Genomic DNA, 20232 nt, shown 5'->3' with positions numbered 1-20232 from the left:
CTGTCAGAGCACAGTAATAGTGGCGAGATGGCATGGATCTAACGTTGTCGCGAAGAGAGCGGAGAAAGGCGCGGCACTATATTGGAACTAGGCCAAGGCCGGTAACGAAAAAAATGAATCTGGCAGTGGATATGCTACGCTAGATGCTAGTAAGAGACAGCTCACAGACGCAGCAAATCTGTATGGACGGAACTTGAGAAAGACAGTGTGCTACTACTGCTTTTCCGCGTAAGGATGATTGCAAAGTAAGAGAACGACTATTCACGTGCCACCTAGACACTCTTCCTGTGCTCGACGTTAATTGTAAAATGTAGGTGTTGCTGTCATCACTTTTTTATTCACCGTCAAGAATACGGCTATTAGAGCCCTACTAGTCGGCGGTCAGGCAATCCTGAGAAGAGCTTGCTAAGGATACAGTGGTGGGCCAGTCAGTTATCCTTTAGTGTTCTAAAAACCTCGTGGATACATAGCCGAACACCCAAGAAGAGAAAGCACGTGCTTGTCTCCTCCCGTGTTCGTCCATGTGTTCAAAGGTGCGCTGCCTTTACCACAATAATCCTGTCAGGGCTTTGCAGGCGAATGCAAAAGCACGTTCTCCAACCTATAGCACCACTCACCGGAAGCACCAGGCTGTTGGAAGTCCCTCTGGAAGTTGCACATGTCATCGCTGCAGCACTGCCGACTTTCTGAAGACTGAGGAGCCTCCAAAATAGGCGAGGATGCACCGTCATCCTCTTTGCAACCGTAGTTGGCCTCGTCTGCCACGTCGGCCAGAAGGTCGACGCAGCCGTGGCGTGGCGCCGTCGTCGCGGCGGCGTTCAGGACTAGCGACGTCATCTGGACGCTCTCGGAGAAGCAGAGTCCCAACTCAGACTTGCACATGTAGCCCGTGGACACGCACGGTGCCAGGTTGCAGTGACAGCGGATGTCAGCTGCAAAGAATCGGGCGTACAGCGGCGTCAGTGGGCCCCGCCAGCTACAGTATATGTACTACAAGCACTGGATACGTTTGCATGAAACCGATAAAGTCAAGTCGAGTAGGCTTGTCGGCCCGAAAACCGGTCATCGGGTTCAAATAAACGTTAGCGGTTCGGGCCGAACGAGCGTGGAGGCGAATTCTTTCAACCCGCCTGCAAGGTGCAGGTCGGCGAGATGCATTCTAAATATGGTCAGGTTGAGTCAACTAGACTCGCTCGGATCGAGTTCATGTAAACGAATAATGTTTGTTTGTTTCGTAGCCAGCTGTAAAACTCGCGTATCAGTGCGACGACCTTGGCAGAGTCACCAACGTCTCAAGGCTGACGTAAAGCTCCTGCCCCTTACTCTGAACGTACTATGGGAAATCTACAAAGCGCGCTATCTGCGGCAAAGCTTTCCTGCGCTGACCGGGCACGCTACCAGAAATTTAGAATTGCAGCCATCAATAGCAATACGTGATAAATAGCACAGAGTGCTGTTTTATTGAATGTGGATGCAAATTGCGCGAGAATTCAGCCTCTCTCGCAACCCGCGCCCGGCCAATTTCGAAAGAGTCTGTACAATCGAGCTGCCATTTTCGTGCCCATTATATAATTTTATTGCCCTTTTTTCCTTCCTCAATGTTAGAACTTAGATTCAAGCTGAGCTTTTAGCGTTCCTTTTACAATAAACGTCTCTTTCTCACCCCGAAGGGATTACTTAGGAAAATATGTAGATGCCGCTTTCACCCACACTTCCCGGCATCTTCAGTGAAGCTTAAGCAGAGCATATATATAGTACGGACTAAACTGGCATACACACGTGTGCACATGAGGTGAACAACTAATGTTTTTGTGGAAATAGAAATGGAGTTTTTGTGTAAATGAAACGAATTTCAGACAGCATTGATGGTACGAGTAAATGAGCGAAGAGAGATAGCGATAGCTGGTGTTGTGTCGTCGAGTGGAATAAGGGCGCAAGAAAACTATGTGGACTAGATAGTGTGCTGATCGAAAGAGGAGGCAGATGGGTCGGACTGAGACAGCACACCGCAGCCAGCTGGTGCACCTCGGTTCCGGTGCGAATCACGGTGAAATAATAATAACGGTCATGGGTGGGAGAGCCGAATAAATTTAGAAGCAGTGTTATAGACGGCCACCGTAATTATGCTTGTCGCGATTAGTTTTCTATGTTCCACGTGCTACATGTTGCATTGTATACATACATATACGAAAATGAGTGCGACATCTTGGCTTCGCAATTGGCCTGCTGCTTTGGCGCCTGTATAATATATATATATATATATATATATATATTGTTACGTTTCGCCTACAACGCGCGGTAATGCCGGCGCGGATGCAACGGACGCCGGGGCTTCGTTCAAAGCGGCGGACATTTTGGCCCGTGCGACGCCGCCGCAACGCTTCCCCGCCAAGCGTGTCCAGGCGTGTTTCAGTGCCACGTGTCTTCGTGTGTGCGTGTGTGTGTGTGTGCCCTCGCTTGTCAAAGCGCGGCAGCCGGGGAGCGGAGTTCCCCGAATGAGGAGCCTGGAGGTCTCTCGGCTCAACCGTTCGCGCCGTCGTGTGGGCGGGTTGGCGATGCGTCACTGCACTCGGTTCAGCAGGTCTCTCGGCTCAACCGTTCGCGCCGTCGTGGGCTCATGCTCCGCCGTCCCGTGACCTTCATCCCGTGACCTTCATCCCGTGACCTTCCCTTTTGGACCGCGACGCCGAGAGTATAAGAGCAGCTGCCCCCGGACGCCAGGAGAGAGGCTCCGATTTGTACTGTTGTGTTACGTGCTCTCCCGTCTCTCCACTTCGGTCAAACTGACCGGCCGCTCTTTTGCTATGTTAGAATAAACAAGTTGTTCTGTTACCAGTCTTCTCTTGCTTTGCCGGGACCTTCGGATGTTTCCAGTGCCCCAGGCCGCCAGGCCAACGCTACCCTTGGGGCTTGCGACCCATTCGCAATAACGGGCGCCAGCACCGAGACCCCAACAACTCGTGCCAGCGGTGCGATTACTACAACTGGTTGGCAGCGGAGAGATCGCGACAACGGAGGCCAGCAGCGAAGAGATGCGGTTGACTGTATGCTGAGCAGCACAACGACCATCCGGGAGCAGCGCAACGAGCCCTGTGTGATGACTGGTTGCCTGCAGCGGAACGACTGCGCTGAAGTCTTGGCTGCGAGGTTTGGTGAGTGCGGGACTTTCTTCTTCTGAGTTTTGCCAGGCTTTTGTTAGTGTTAGAAACAGAGCTGGTAATTGTGGTTGTCGTTGCTGCCGGGTTAGTTTGCGGCAAGACAATAGTAGGCAGTAGAGAAAGCAGCATTCAGAGCAGCCATGGATTTGAAGTCGTTGCGCAAACCGATATTGCTGGAGCTTGCAAGAGAGTTGGGTCTGGATGTCTCAGACAAACTCAGAAAACCAGAACTGCTAAGGGCTATTCTTGAGTTAGAAGCTGAGGATGACGAGCTGTCGGAATGCCTTGAGACCATTGAGGAGAGGGAGCGTGAACTTAAAGAGCAAAAAGAGAAACAGGAGCGTGAACGAAAAGAACAGAAAGAAAAAGAAGAGCGCGAACACGCTTTGGAAATGAAGCGTCTCGAGGTAGAGATGGAACGCGCTCGTAATGGAAGTCAGGCACACAGTGCAGGAGAACGAGTATTGTTCAAAATGACTGACCTGATGCGGCCGTTTAAGCTTGGAGAGGACATTGGTTTGTTCCTGGTTAACTTTGAGCGAACGTGCGAGAAGCAGGGGTTCTCTCGAGAAACGTGGCCACAGCGCTTGCTCACTTTGCTACCCGGCGAGGCGGCCGACGTAGTCGCTCGCTTGGAGAGAGAGGAGGCAGAGGATTTCGACAAAGTGAAATCGAGTCTGCTAAAAAAGTACAGGCTGTCAGCGGAGGCGTTCCGTCGGAAGTTTCGGGAAAATGAGAAAGGCAGAAGTGAGTCATATACAGAGTTTGCGTACAGGCTTATGTCAAACATGCAGGAGTGGCTCAAAGAAGAGAAAGCGTTTGGTGACCACGAGAAAGTTCTGCAGTGTTTCGGGCTAGAACAGTTTTATAGTCGGTTACCTGAGAACGTGCGGTACTGGGTCTTGGATAGGCCAGACGTTAGTACGGTGGCTAGAGCCGCTGAGTTAGCCGAGGAGTTTGTGACGCGTCGGGCTCGTGGAGCTAAGGACGGTCAAAAGGGTGAATTTGGCTCCAAGTTTGAGAGGCCAAAGTTCACGCCCTTGAGAGCAAAGGGGGATACACGTAGTGCGGATGCGAGTGAAAGCAGTCCGACCGAACGTACGGAGACGGCGGCAACCGAAGCCGAACGCAGAAAGCGGTTCGAGATGAGGCAAGCGCGCGTTTGTTATACGTGCCAGAAGCCGGGTCACTTTTCGGCGCAGTGTCCGACCGAACGTAAGGAGACGGCGGCAGCCGAAGCCGAACGCAGAAAGCGGTTCGAGGCGAGGCAAGCGCGCCTGTGTTATACGTGCCAGAAGCCGGGTCACTTTTCGGCGCAGTGCCCAGAAACAAAACCAAAAGTCGTGTTTTTTTCATTAGGCAGCACTGACGAGAACATCAAGCTTCTCGAGCCTTACATGCGAGACCTCCTCGTGAACGGGAAAGAGTGCCGAGTGCTTCGCGATTCCGCAGCTACAATGGATGTAGTTCACCCCTCTTACGTAGAACCCGATATGTTCACGGGCGAGTGCGCATGGATCAAGCAAGCAGTGGAAGCTCATAGCGTGTGTCTGCCGGTAGCAAAAGTGCTTATTGAAGGACCTTTCGGAGCACTTGAGACGGAGGCCGCAGTGTCATCTATGCTGCCCCCCCAGTACCCGTACCTATTTTCGAACAGGTCCGATCACCTCCTGCGCGAGAAGGGGCTTTTGTTTGGTGAGGCTAGCGTTCAGGCCTTAACCAGATCGAAGGTTCGGGAGCTCGCTGCAAAGGCGGTAGTTGCAGGGCCGACGTTGTTGAACGATGAGAAAGGGTCAGAGGCGCAGCAAGCTGGTATTCAGAGCACGCCCGAACGGGATAAAATTGAGCCTGTAGCGTTAAAGGCACCAGATACTGGAGAGGAAATTCCCGATGCGGGAAAGTTAGAAGAGCTTCCGGTCGAGCTTCCGGGACTAGGCTCAGTGACGAACAGGAAAGACACCGATCAAGTCATTAGTGACTTAATAAGTAAAGCATCGCTGTCGCCTGAGCAGAAAACCGAACTACACCAGCTCTTACAAGAGTTTCAAGGTCTGTTCTCTGAGAGGCCTGGTAGGACTTCTGTCCTTACTCATGACATAGAACTTACCTCCCCAGAGCCAGTACGATCCAAGGCGTACCGGGTGTCACCCCGCCAGAGCGATATTATGGAGGCTGAGGTAAAGAAAATGCTACAGCTCGGTGTTATTGAAGCGGGTGAGAGTGATTATACCTCCCCTTTGATTTTAGTTGAGGTACCGGGCAAGGAACCTCGTCCTTGCGTCGACTACCGCAGGCTTAATTCCATCACTAAGGATCAAATTTATCCAATCCCTAACATCGAGGAGCGCCTTGAGAGAGTGAGTAGCGCTCAGTTTATTTCCACCCTAGATCTTGTCAGGGGTTATTGGCAGGTTCCACTTACAGAAGAGGCTAGTAGGTATGCGGCGTTCATTTCACCAATGGGGACATTCCGTCCTAAAGTTTTGAGTTTTGGTTTGAAGAACGCGCCATACTGCTTTTCAAGCCTCATGGATAAAGTGTTGCGGGGACAGCAAGAATTCGCTTTACCGTATCTAGACGACGTAGCGATATTCTCCGCATCCTGGCCTGAACATATGGCGCACTTGCGGGCAGTGCTAACCCGCCTGCGCGATGCGGGCTTGACAGTCAAAGCTCCCAAGTGCCAGTTAGCACAGGCCGAGGTTGTCTACCTCGGACACGTGATTGGTCGGGGTCGACGCCGCCCCTCTGAAATAAAGGTGGCCGCTGTGCGAGACTTCCCGCAACCGCGTACGAAGACCGATATTCGGTCGTTCTTAGGTGTCGCCGGCTACTATCAGAGGTACATCCCCAGGTACTCTGATATCGCGGCTCCCTTGACGGATGCTCTAAGAAAGACAGAGCCGCAAACAGTCGTCTGGGATGAGACGAAGGAAAGAGCTTTTAGCGCCCTAAAGAGCGCCCTAACAAGCCAGCCTGTGCTACGATCGCCCGACTACACAAAAGGGTTTGTTGTTCAGTGTGATGCTAGTGAGCGAGGCATGGGCGTTGTACTGTGCCAACGGGAAAATGGAGAAGTAGAACACCCCGTCCTGTATGCTAGTCGTAAGCTGACGAGTCGTGAGCAGGCGTATAGCGCCACCGAGAAAGAGTGTGCGTGTATCGTGTGGGCCGTTCAGAAATTGTCATGTTACCTAGCTGGCTCGAGGTTTATCATTGAAACGGATCACTGCCCTCTCCAATGGCTGCAGACCATCTCTCCCAAAAATGGCCGCCTCCTGCGCTGGAGCCTCGCTTTGCAACAATATTCCTTTGAGGTGCGTTACAAAAAGGGGAGTCTTAACGGTAACGCCGATGGCTTAAGTCGAAGCCCCTAACGTGGGAATCAGCCTCAAAATTGCTTGTTACTGATGTTTTTCTTCCTGAGGCAGGATTTTTAACCTATTGCTTTTGTGTAGTGTTTCAAAGTGATGATGTGCTTTTTAGTGCAATTTTTCCGATTTGTGGACGCGTTCTGAGTGCTGCTAAACTACTGTAAGGAACTAGGCAGCAGTATAAAAGGGGAAAGAGCCTGGCAGGGCTTAGTGAGGGTTGTGCCGTGCTTGCTGACTGAGCGGTTGACTTTCGGCATAGTTGTAACGCTTGCCGGAAACGAGAACAAAAATGTCAACTCTCCCGAAGTCACTTTGCAGTGTCCTATGTGCACCTGAACGTGAGAACGAGGCCTTCTCTGTGCGCTGCGCTCAAGAAACGCCAAAGGACGCCCGACTACGGTTATGAGCATCATCGAGCGACATCCCTCCGGACAGCGGATGCAGTCCCCTGACCATCGGGATCTCCTTCCCCCGGCGGGGCGGTCTGTTACGTTTCGCCTACAGCGCGCGGTAATGCCGGCGCGGATGCAACGGACGCCGGGGCTTCGTTCAAAGCGGCGGACATTTTGGCCCGTGCGACGCCGCCGCAACGCTTCCCCGCCAAGCGTGTCCAGGCGTGTTTCAGTGCCACGTGTCTTCGTGTGTGCGTGTGTGTGTGTGTGCCCTCGCTTGTCAAAGCGCGGCAGCCGGGGAGCGGAGTTCCCCGAATGAGGAGCCTGGAGGTCTCTCGGCTCAACCGTTCGCGCCGTCGTGTGGGCGGGTTGGCGATGCGTCACTGCACTCGGTTCAGCAGGTCTCTCGGCTCAACCGTTCGCGCCGTCGTGGGCTCATGCTCCGCCGTCCCGTGACCTTCATCCCGTGACCTTCATCCCGTGACCTTCCCTTTTGGACCGCGACGCCGAGAGTATAAGAGCAGCTGCCCCCGGACGCCAGGAGAGAGGCTCCGATTTGTACTGTTGTGTTACGTGCTCTCCCGTCTCTCCACTTCGGTCAAACTGACCGGCCGCTCTTTTGCTATGTTAGAATAAACAAGTTGTTCTGTTACCAGTCTTCTCTTGCTTTGCCGGGACCTTCGGATGTTTCCAGTGCCCCAGGCCGCCAGGCCAACGCTACCCTTGGGGCTTGCGACCCATTCGCAATAACGGGCGCCAGCACCGAGACCCCAACAACTCGTGCCAGCGGTGCGATTACAACAATATATATATATATATATATTTCTTACAACAATTATTCCAACATATTCAATGGACGACACTTTTGATGCAATCTTGTACAGAAAATGCATACCTCAGGTCTTCCCAAGTTTGAAATGTAATTCGATGCCTGTTCATTTCATCCTTAGTTAAAATCCGAATTATGCTAATATTTTCAAGAAAGCGACATGTGACGACTATGTTTCTTCAGTTCTCGTTTACACAACTTCGCACAGGAGGTGCACTCTATAAGGCACGCTTGAAACCGCGAAGACGCTTAGTCAAAGCAAAATGAAATTTCACGGCAATGATCCCTCCCCCATCCTCCCTCTCTCGAGTGTGACATTGTGTCCCGATTACTTTTTTTGCCCAAATATGAAAGGGGTAGGGGGGGTGGGGAGGGTGTCTCCGTTCAAGAGCGAGCGAAAGAGGGGATGAACGACGTAAGATTATCCTTAGCATTAACGCTCAGCAAACGAGGACAAACCGAGGGCAACGCGAAGCCAACTGCATCTCCGTATTCTCTACCAAGAGCAGCGGCACCGTAGGGGTCCTAGATGAAGGCGGGGGGTCCTGCCTCGTTTTCTGTCGCCGATATCGTCGCGCATCTCTCCCTTGCCCTTCGGAACTCTTTCCTTCGTTCTGCCCTGCTGCTGCTGCTGCTGCTGTTTCTGCTGCAGCTTCCGAACCGGAGGAGAGACACCCTTGCGGCGGCTCCGTGGCGCGGGGACCAGAGTTCTGCCAGCCTCCCAGCGAGGGAGGGGCCGCTTTCTTCCACCCCCAGAGCGTGCCTCGAGGTTTTGGACATGTGTGTGCCCCGGGTCGGAATAATGACGTCGGCCATCAGACGCGCCGCCGCCACCGACGCTGCCGCCCTCGACGACGACGACGCTGGCCCGCGGCCGTGTGCGCATGGATGCGTGAAGGCCCGACTCGGCGGCGTCACCGCGCGCCCCGTTCCGTCCCTCCGCTCTCTCAACGTGGCCCACGGCGCGCGCGCGCGCGAGCCGGCGCTCTCCTTGCGACACCCTTCCTTTCGCCCTCATTGCTCCTTTTTCCCTTCTTGGGGGGGTTTGCTGCGCTCACTTGGCGAACTGCCGACGGCGCCGATGCCACTCCTCTCCCTCTACTTCGCTTCCTTCTTGGCAAGTCGTGGCGCCTCGATCGTAGCCCCCCCCCCTCCTTGTTTATTTTCTGCGTATCGCCTTCTTATATTTTGGACGCAGTCTCTCTCCTTTTGCCGTATCTTTATTTTTCTTCTTTCGTCACATTTTTCTCCTCTTAATGAGAGGAGACCGGGCGCTGGCGAGTATCGGCGGTCTCGAGCCAAAACAAACTCGCGAGGGTACTCCCATCCCCCCTTCAGCCCCCCCCCCTTCCCCACGTACATCTAGGCAGTGCTTGGGGAGGGGGGGGGGGGGGGCTGGCTCAGACCTCTGCCTGATGAGCGATGGAAAGCGTGTGCAAGCTCGCGATATGAGAAAAAAAAAAGGATCAGCAGCGGCAGATTCGATCTGGTCGCGGGCATTTAGCCCCGTTTCCGAGTAATTGCGATAACGACCGACGGAGCTTAATTCACTAAGCCTCGCGGGGGCGGGGCGCATTCGCCCTGATTAAAGCTCGCTGCGGCGGCACGGTCGCGCATTACGGATATTGTTGCCGACCGCTATCTTTCTCTCTCACCCCTCTTGTTCCCACTTTCCAAGGTTTCAAATGTGTATTTTGCTTTGTTTCTCCTGGCCCATTTGATTCTCGCAAGTTGCGAAGCCATAGAAAGACGGCAGGTCCGCGCTGAACTTCAACGCGGGGAGGCACCAATGCAACAAGCGACAACGCTTTTCTTGAAAAAGGACCTTTAAGTTGCTCTGTAACAACACTATTGGGCACGATGACCGCGAGTAGTGTTTTACAGACATCAAGAGAGAGAACATCCCCGCAGGTTTATACGCCTGGTTCTTGCCGATGAGCTTCCAGTTCTTACTCCTTGACTGGAGCTTCTATCTATCGGGAGTCTTCTTTCTTTCTTTCCTTATTTTTTCTTCTTCTTCTTAGAGAAAGAGTGGAAAACGCGCGCCTAGTGCAAAACGCGCGCTTGTTTAAACCTGCAAACATCTATGTTTGTTACGCGAGTTGACATTCAAAACTTGTGCCTGCTCACATTTTACCGGTAGAAAATAATGAACTCATCCGGCACATTGTAAGCGCGTTCGCCTGACGATGGTCGTAATTAACAATGAAAGTGTGACGTACCTGTAGGTGTCACGCAGAACTACGTGTTCCTCCGCATTTTTTGTGCCCCTTATAAAAGCAATAATTGTAATACACGAAATAAATCTGCTGATGCTCTTTGACTACAAGAAAGCACGTGACATCTTTGTGCGTGAGTATAGTTCAAAGCCAACACAATATAAGCAATTTGCTGCTGGGCTAAGCTTGTCATCAATTTTCTTATCATTTCACTCGTTTTTAGGACATCGAAACAACCATGAACGGATTTCGACTTTGAATTTCTTTACGATAGTCTCCGCACTAATTACAAATGAGATTTATCGCAAAGATGCGATCAATGACAGCTACACGGCGCCTAATGAAGTCAGATTCAAAACGCTATAAAAGTGATCCAAACGTACCCTTAATTAGTAAGATCTGACAACGTGGCCCAACGTGAATGCCGGCTTGCGACCGCAATAACATTGGACTCCCAGGACCCAGTCATTAGTCTGCTGCTACGAACATGTACTGAGCAGTTAAGATACAGAAGAAGCGTCTTCCATCCTGTGCGTGGATGATTTTGCTCGAGCCTTTCCCTGAAGATCGTCTCTGTGCGGCCGCATCCTTACTCACCGCACGCAGCCAAGGCACACGATGTCCCGGTAAGTACAAATTTCGGTATCGCTGGTTTGCTTCTGTAGGTTAAATGTCTGGTTGCTCGCTCCTGACGGCAAATTCCTGTACATCGGTTGGTTGATCAATCGAGTTGCTTGACTTTTGAAATGTCAGCAACTTCTGTCCTGGGCTTTTACAGAACACGTGCAAAATTCTTATGGCTCCTTTAGCTTCAGAGACAGAGCTTCGACGCACTATTTATTGTCTCTTTTTACAGCAGAGCTGTATACCTCTACCGTATAAGGAAATTTTCGTGTCGTTGACGCGGTAAGCAAAAACACCCCATACCTGGGCCGATCCCGAACATAGTGCAATGCCGGGCCGACCTGCGGCGGAGGTACAGTTCGCCATTAAGGGGCCCACATACACAGCTTCGCTGGTCATCCTTCTTCACAGAGTGGAAGGGCACGAAGATTTTCTTTTTCTCTACAAGTTGAACGCACTATGAACTGCTACTCATATACTTGCTCGCTTCGCGCACTCGCGAAGTTTCTTCCACTGAGTTCATCTCCAGATGAGACAGGCCTCAAGCTTTCTCACCCCATACAGGACGACATGCCACGAACTCATCGCGGCGTGTCTTTCCACGTACGATGCGTATCTAGGTTCTCCGACCCGCGCCAAATGCCTGCCAACATAGAAAGCACCCCGCAGAATTCTGTCACTGACTGCCTGCGCGGCGACCCAGGGCTTGGAAGGATCGGAGAAGCAGCCCTGTTTATAAAGAAAGGCATAGCGGAGGCAGCGGCGGTGTGTTGCGCGCGCGAGCCCTCAGGTGCGCGGCCCCCGCGAGTGCCTCGAACCTCCTCCCCCACGCGACCCTCTGTTCCGCGCTTTTCATATTCGCCGCGTCGCTGACGCCAAGCGAGACGGCCGCGGCGTTGTTGCAAGCCGCCGAAGCGGTGCGCCCCTTCTGTCGCAGTTCTATTCGTGGCCGCACCGCAGCGGGAAACGCCGGCGCACCTTGGCGAATACGAACGCAGGGGGCGCGGCGAGTCCCTGCCCGCTTACTTCCCGCGCCGTCAAAGTTCTCTGCCCCGGGATGGCAGAATGCGGCGATGTTATCGGGAACGCGCGCGTCGGTGCTGGCAGGAACAAAAAAAAGAAAAAGAGAGCCGGCTTGAGGAAGCCCGGATGAATACACTGTAGAGAGAAAGACGAAGGCGTGGCGGGACTGCTGCGTCCGTCCGGCCACCGTCAGATAAGAGCGATGCCAATCTGCGCAGGATTTCCGTGGGCCGCGCTCGAGTCCCATCTCGAGTTCCCATCAAGGGCTATATGCTCGCGTCCGAGCAAGAGGGAAAGAGAGGGCGGCCAGAGCGACGATATCGTCTTCTCAGTCCGTTTGCGCACGGATTGGAGAAAAAGGAAAGAAGGAGACGAAGAACGGCCGCCAACGAACGACCGCGAGGCAAGGCCGCGCACAGTTGAGAAAATCGTCGCCCCGCGGGAGGGGCACAAACGAAAGGAGTAAGACTCAAGTTTACGAATCTGAAGGAGCTTTCCTGCTGTCCAAATGACGTGTTTTCGTCATTACTCATCCCTCCCGCATTATAAGGAGGGACATTGCGAGCGCCATTCGTTATTAAACGCGTCTTCGCAAAGACTCGTAGAGTGCTTTTTTTTTTTTCTTTTCCGAGCCCGTCTATGAGACGTTACCAAAAAAAGAAAAATTAACGAAGCGGGCTCGAGCCCAACGACAAAGAGTAGTGGATGGCCCCTCCGTTCATTCGCGGCGGCCACTCGGCGGCAAGTCGAGGACTTCTCGCCCGCCCTGTTTCTGCCCGATCCATTACACGGCCACTTGATGGATGATTGTCGGCGGGTCGCGCGCCAGTGGAAATGGGTCACAGGCGCCGCTACAACCCTTCCACATCGAAATGTGCCATCGGCGATACATCGAAGTGCCCTTAACACACGCGGGGAAGTAGTAACGCCACAAATCCCTCGCTGGCAAGATTTGCACAACAAAGACGTTAACGTGGCCTTGGGAAAAGCCAACAAGCACACGAGCTGCTATATTTGCTTGCATTCGGAACATCGAATTCGAGGGCTTGTGATAGGAATCCTACACAGTGCTTTACTATTCCGAAGATGACCCTAGTGTAGTGATTTCCTTGAATCTACGTCTGTGACACATCGCTGTGAATTTTTCGCTAGGTCGGCGACTCCAGTGCTCATAAAAGCTTGGCTTTCACTGCTTCTCTTCAACCTTTTCTCCCTTTCACCCAGTTCAGGGAAGCCAACCGGGCTCAGTCCTGGTTAACCCCCCTGTCTTTTTCTTATCAATTCTAATTGAATTACGCGGTGCCTTGTTTTCTTCGCTATTTTGTATTTATTTTATTTTTGTCGTTTTATCGCGACATGACGATGACAGCCTGCGGACGCGTTCGATAGAGTACCGAAAGGCAGTTACCCCGTAGATACGTAACAAATGCCCTTAACTCTCAGAACTAGCAAAGTCAGACACGCCTATTGCGGATTGTATGAGCGTTGGAATATCTCGCTGGAAATTGAGATGCACAATGTCACATAATTAGCAAACATACGTGTGCTACGTAGGCGCCAGAGAAGTCACTTGAGCCTGAAGCAGCGGCCAGGACGCAGCACTACGCGTTTGCCAAAACTCTCGATCCCTAACGACTCACTCGGTCAGCGAACGACGTAGTTTTTAAACTACATATATCGTTCCTGCGCCGAGATTCGCGGGGAAGTTCTAGTCGTCAGGCGTACAATATCTCAATCCCGTTGCGAGCCACTGTGGCGGTGTCCGATACAACACGCTAAGCCGGACGGCGACAGCAATAGCTCGCTATAATTAAGTCCACGGCGCTGCCCAAAATGCAAGTCCGTGTCACGAGATTAGACAGATCTTCACTGATAGCGGCATCCTTCCAGCGGACAATTCAACTTCTTCAGAATTTAACTTCTTGGCACCTCGACGGTCAGCCGCAACGGAGTGCGACACTCACTATAGGTCAGGTACACACGCATCATGACCATACGTGCTATAATACTGCGACCCACAGTATTGTCGCACGAGAATATAGCTCAATTAATTTTCACAGCTTGTTCAAGGAAACCCACTCCAGGCGATCTCGCAGTTCGTAATGCAGCCTACTGAGACAGCAGCGGAGAAAGAAGCTGGGCCAGACGTTGTGCTATATATAGCAGGGCCTGCTCTCCACAAGGGGATACGTGATCAAGATAAAGTAAAAGGACAGAGGAGAAAAAAATGTTGACGGAGAAGGAGAAGCAAGAACTTTCTCAAGTACGCCCGAGGATATACAAGCACAGACAAATTTATGTACATGCTAATCGCAGTTCTATGGCCACTTCAATATTTCCAGACACACATCTGGCGTCGTAAAAGAACGTGAGAAGGCTGTTTCAACTTTTCTTCTCAAGATGTCAGTGAAAATGTTCACTTGGTATGCTTGTCTGCTCAGGTTTCTGAAGGCACTTTTAGAAAAATGAGCCTGCTGTATGAAGTAAGGGTCACGGCTACACCACCCTCCCTTTGGCCCAGCCCTGCCGATTCAGTCTTCATGGAATTTCGCAGCGACGCTTAGGCTCGTTAGTAAGTCGTCGTGTCTGTCCTCTCACTCATTTAATTTACTTCCACCTAACAAAATTCGTTTTGCCCTTTACATGATCACAGCGCAGCCTTTGATGGTATGGTTAAGATTTGCCTGCCTTGGCGAGGTTATTTTACTACTCCATTTCGCTGCTTGATCACCGCTACTGATATGAAGCGTGCCGTGGCAGATGCCGATGCAGTGGGACGAAGAGGCCAAATTAACGAGCGAGACTTAAATGCAGAAGTTTTGAATGAGGGAGCAGCTCGTGACCGTAACGTTACCCCCCTACTGTGGAGAAGAGGTGGTGGAAAGACACTATAAGAGACGGGGGGGGGGGGGGGGGGGGAGCGTACAGCCGTGTACGAATGCCGGCTTAATCGCCGGAGGTCACGTTTGATGTTCCGCCAAGGGTACCAATCATGCTAATTAAGAGAAACCCGCCGAGCTAATTGGAAAATTGCCGTCCGCTCTTTTAATTCTCCTTGAACCACACACGGCGCGCGTTTCTTTCTTTTTTCTTCTTTAAATACCACACGTAGCGCGCGAAACGAGGTATGTGGCTTCAGCCAATTATTGAAGCACGGTGTTGCACATATCAATTGATCGTGCTAGGCACGCACGTTGTATAGAACGGTGTGTCGAGCCTTGAATGTCTATTGTAAAATGTACGAGAGAGAGAGAGAGAGAGAGAGAGAGAGAGATGCAAGGTGGTTAACCAGGCTGCACCTGGTTTGCTATACTGCACTGGGGGAGGGAGAAGCGGGTAGGAAAGGGACACAAAAAAAAGGAAAGGAAAGGAGGAGCAAGTGACGCGCGTGCGCACACACAACAGCGTTGACCACGTTATTGAAGCAGCAGCAGTGCTCAGACGTGCTAGTGCTTATTGTAGAACACGGCGTTAACAAACGTCCTTACCGAGTCGTGAATGTGTAACGCTTTTTTGATCAGGTTCCTAAGGAACATCCAGGAGAGGAGAGACAAAGGAGAGGAAAGACAGGGAGGTTAGCCAGTGTAAGTCCCGGCTGGCTACCCTGTGCTGGGGAAAGGGGTAAAGGGAATAAAAGTACTTTAGAGCAGAGGAATGTACGGGCGCCCAATCCAAATTGAATGAATCGCTAACGTGATAGAGAAAAAGCACATTCCAAGCTGAGACGCAAGCATCGTATCAGAAGATTAAAATCATTCGTCGTAATGTAGGACCTCTGGACAATTGCGCTTGCGACTTTTTTTTTTTTTTTTTTTTTAACGACAGCGTCTATTGGCTAAGAGCAGGCTTGAAGCTTAAGGCTTCCTGCATATTTATCCGGTAGCGTAAGTCGGATTAGACGAGTACACGGAAGCCGCACGCAGGACTGGGGGAACATATACTCAAAGACAACTATGGCGTGAGCGCATCGACTGCCGCAAAGTGAAAGCCGGATTACGAGATTACCTTGAAAGAAAGCAAAAGGGGACTACTTTTGCGTCGTATATGCTGGCTTGTCTGCACTGAACTTTCGACGAACGTTTCTCTAGTAGCAGAGAGAGAGAGAGAGAGAGAGAGAGAGAGAGAGAGGCTGAGGCGGTCGGACTGCACTACTAAGTTCGCAATGAGATCGCGCGGGCGTGCCTTTGCGATCGCCCGTGCGATCTCGGTAAGCCAAGAGCTGTTGCGATGTGCAAAACCTCGACTTTCAGGAGCGGGCACTCTATACTCAATCAACCCAGGGCCCAGATGCTAAAAGAAGTTCTCCCTTTCCTTCGTATACATCTTCAAACCCCATTACCGGACCATTCTAGCACACAAAAAAAAAGAGGAAAGGAAAGAGAGTTTAATTCCCCCCCTTTTTTTCCCTGTCATTCTGTCGTGATCGTCGCTAATTCTGCGTGCCTCCATCACGAGTTAAAAACACATATAACAAATTCAAGATCTGCTTATTTTGTTATCTGCTTTTCTAACCAGTCGCGGTTCGAAACGGAAGCTTAGGTATATGCTAGCGAGATAAGTATGTCGAAAGAAAAAGAGAAAAGAAACGCATAAATTGCAGTTTCTTGATTAACGGCCAGAGGCCAGTGAAAAGATGACGATGGGCGGGTGGTAAAAGTGTAGGGAGGCAAATGAAAACGAAACCTCCGCAGTCATGATAAAGTCATAAACAAGGAGAGAGCGCGAAACACTAAAGACTTCTCACGGAGAGAGTTTACGGCCCGAAGCTTCAGGGGCGCAAGCAGTCAGTTAGCGCTTCTTTCGCGTTCAACAAGAACAAACGCTCACGTTTCGCATAAAGTTTAAGACATACGCGCGTGCTACATTTTCTCCGGCCCCGACGCAATGAGACACTTCGTTTTCGCGGACGAATCGAGAGAGCAGCCAGCAGCGAAGCGAAAGGAGAGAGAGACAGTAAAGCAAAAGGAAGGGTAAAGAATAAAACACAAACGGGGGACGATGTTATTGCGCCCAGTTCTCGGCGAAATTTAAGCTTCTCGAATTTCCACCTCCTGACTGTGATGAGACAGGCCCATACACGTTCGCGTAGAGTACGTACACACAGCTGGCTTGGCGCTTCTGCTGGCAGTCTGTATAAAATGTGTCAGAAATGTATTTATTTCCCGACTTCAAGTGCAGTCGGAGACAAATCATCCAGCTGCAAGACAGAAAAAAATTAAAAAAATAAAGACGGAGAGAGAAAGAGAAAGACATTTTGTCCGTACAAGCATTGAGTGGAGCCGGGAAACTACGCCAATGTCGTCTCGTACAGCTGTGTTTGCATTCTTACCAATTTCGTTAAATGTTAGCCGGCGTCGTCTGGCGGAAATCTTGACTACTTGAGCGACTGTTTTCAGAGCAGTCTGTGAGCTTACTGTGCCCCGAAAGCTCTCCGGCTTTCAGGTTGCCGTAAAATCAAAAGTTGGGCCATCCGTTGCCGTATACGCTAAGCTGTCGTGCAGTTAATCACGGTAGAGCTCGAGGGCGCTTCAGACGCCGTGTACTGCAGGGCGTGCAGCCGTATTTTCTTCTCAGAGCTTGATTTTAGTGCAGGTGGCCGTGGAAGCTCGAGACAGCCATCTTTGACTTGGCTTTGCTCGACTCTGCCAAAACTTAACCTTGCGCCGTAGATACTTAAAAAAGAGGAACAATTTCGAACGCCTCGGGCGGGAGCAAATCTACACACACACACACACACACACACACACACACACACACACACACACACACACAAACACACAAACACACACACACACACACACACACACACACACACACACACACACACACACACACACACACACACACACACACGGATGTCTTTGCATAGCGCCTTTATTGGAATGCGATCGAAATCGAACCCAAAACGTACGCCATAACCGTCGAGCCGAGGCAGCGGGTGTTGTTGATCGCCCCAGCAAGAGAACAAATTTAAGTTTCCTATCTGTGCTACGGCTGACAATCTATTTACAGCAATAAGCTGGATTCCGCCTGAGGCATTTCTTCGTGCCCACAGAAAAATTGCGCGGATTCCACGCGCTGTGGCTATCGCGTTGGTGTTTGCGAGGAATGCTGTTGTTTAGCGACCATCTGCGAGGGTAGACCAAACAACGAAGCCCGACTCGTTATAGCTGTGATGAACGTAGACCATGTTTTCCCCCTTCCCCTTTATCTCCGCGCTCAATGCACCACATAGTTTTCTACTAATATTACTAGGGGAAACGCTGGCACTGCGATCGTCCGGCTACCGTTGGAATCATTAGTACATGCATTTGGTTCACCTTCGTGTTTGTGGCTTTTCATGCTTCGATTACTACGCTTTATCTGCCTTTATTGGCTTAAATATAGAGGCAATTGCGTGTTTCTTATAAAGCAGATGGCAATAAGACTTTGCACAGGTGCATAGCCATCGCATATTGCTGCGTTTACAACGCAATATATTGTTCGAAATGATCAAATTGCAAAGACACAAAGCCGCTCGAAGCCCAGAAGGACGAGCATTAGTCAACTCCGTCTACTAACCACCGTGCTTGAAGCTCTCATAGACGCTTGCGCCAGCGTTCCTTCAGCAATATTTGTAGGAGAGAGAGTAAACGTTTATTGTAATAGAGGTTGTTTGGTTATGGTGGGTGGAGCCCCTCCTCCAGGGCCCCACTGGTTACAGCGGCTCGCCGGGCCTGGTCAAGGGTAATATTTGTAGGAAATTATATGCGGTGCATGCTTCGGTCCCATTTTGTTCCTGTTGGAGCTCGCATATCTGCCGCGCTCGGTGTATAATTCCCCCGGCTGCTCAGGGCCGCCTCGGTTGGTTGCACCGCATCAGGGACAACCGTACAAAACAGCAGCCAGCCCATCCAAAGTGAGAGGAAGGGGGGAATAAGAAAAAAAACCTGATCGTTAAAAGTGGCATTGTGTTGAACGAGCCCACCAGTCAACAGCCACTACCACATGGTCATTGAGGATAGCTCTAGCCCGAACCCTTCATAAACCATCGTGCAAGCCCGTGCAGCCAGGACGGGGTTGCAGAATAAGCTTCGCTTTAATTAATCACCTGGCGTATTTGCTCCCTGGTTCTCTCCAGAGCAAAATATTCAAACACAACAGCCTATAAAGGACTGTACGAGAAGCCAAAGTAAGCTCATGAACACCATGGATATCGCTGAGTGAATACTGATCGATACTCCTTTTTTCTTTAAGGCGCAGTTCCACGTCAGCACATTCCCCATCCTTAATTTCTGCAAAACCCATAACGTCCGAAAAGCATGAAACGGGTTACTAGATGCGTGAAAACATCTTCAGCAAGAGAAGTTTGGCCTGCTCTGCAAAGTTGGGTTCAGTTGAGAATCAGAGGCTGAATTCACCAGACTTCACCAGGCTCGCGGCAACTAATTTCGGTCGGTTGATCGTTAGCTAATAATATGCTCGTTGTCACGATTGGTTAGCGCTTGTTCTTACTAACCGCTCTGAGGTAAGAACTGCTTTGTGAACATGCTTCGCCAACGTAATGTAAAGTGTCAAGGCGTGTTAGAACTGAATTTTCATGCCTATCCCTGGCCTCAGTTTGTTATGGAAGGCGGGATTCCGACGTGCTAGCACATCAGTTACAGATGTTCCTCGATCACGATGTAACGTTGCTACGGTGAAAAGCAGACTCTGAATCACGTCAAACTACGCGGCAGGTGCTCGTGACGGATGATTAAAAAAGAAGAGAATTATTTTCTTAAAAATAGGCAATTAAACGACGCACTCAGAGCAAACATTCCACTTTCACTGCGTCGCATTTTGTTAAAATGCCGTTAGCGAAAAAGTGCTACTGTTTTCAAAGCGAGAATTTATCTCGCCTACTGCGAACTAACGGTTGGCTTTCTTCCGTACATGCAAGGGAAGACGGCGTCTTTTGGTGGAGTGATGTCGCATGACTGCTGCCCTAATTTTCGTGTACCTCGAAATGTCGACCGTATGGGGTAAGATCCGTGATGGTAGCTCTGAAACTCCTTTATACACAGACGCCCTAGAAAAAGACAGGAAAAATTTGTGTTATGAGCTGCCAAGTCAGGGTGAATTTACAGCAGTGGCATAGTTTCTCCCTTGGCAACCGAGTCGCCGAGGAAATTATAGGATAGAGAAAAAGAGAGAGAAGGACGCATGCGACAGCAGGCTCTCCGACGCTTTCAAGTGTCTAACGTCTCGTCCGAATTCGTCGGAACCGAATGTCGTAAATTTTTACAGAGACTGCCGTTATGCTTTGTGAAGTGTCATATATATTCAGCCCACCACGAAAGACCCGGAAGAATTTCTCGTTCGAATCCTCTCGGACGGCAGTATTATAGTTGTCTGGCTTCTCAATAGAATTCAGAAACAAAAGCTGCACCTCCTTGAAAAGGAGCTGCGTTGATGGCTTTCGTGGAAGCTAGACGGGTAATGGGGCCAGACGGCAGCACGTAACATATAAGGGGTTTGAAACTACTTCTAAATTAAATGAATGGGTCGTCAGCAGAAAAATTTGGAAATGTTACAAAGAAAAGGGGGGAAAGAAAGATACAAAAACTCAAACCATTACAAGATCGTAGCTAG

The 20232-nt window shown here is 50.8% G+C and overlaps 1 protein-coding gene across 1 annotated transcript in view; it reads right to left on the bottom strand.

Moving 5' to 3' along the window:
• The window catches only part of LOC126542283 (BMP and activin membrane-bound inhibitor homolog), a 40908-nt gene that overhangs the window by 7931 nt on the left and 12745 nt on the right, over positions 1 to 20232 (bottom strand). The window contains exon 2 of the mRNA XM_050189290.3: positions 618 to 932. Coding sequence (XP_050045247.1) covers positions 618 to 932 — 315 coding nt within the window. The remainder of the gene's footprint in view (positions 1 to 617; positions 933 to 20232) is intronic.

The sequence above is a fragment of the Dermacentor andersoni genome, chromosome 2 (genome assembly GCF_023375885.2).
Source record: "Dermacentor andersoni chromosome 2, qqDerAnde1_hic_scaffold, whole genome shotgun sequence".
Taxonomy (NCBI): domain Eukaryota; kingdom Metazoa; phylum Arthropoda; class Arachnida; order Ixodida; family Ixodidae; genus Dermacentor; species Dermacentor andersoni.
The sequence above is the reverse complement of the archived record's forward strand: the minus strand, read 5'-3'. Positions and strand labels throughout refer to the sequence as shown.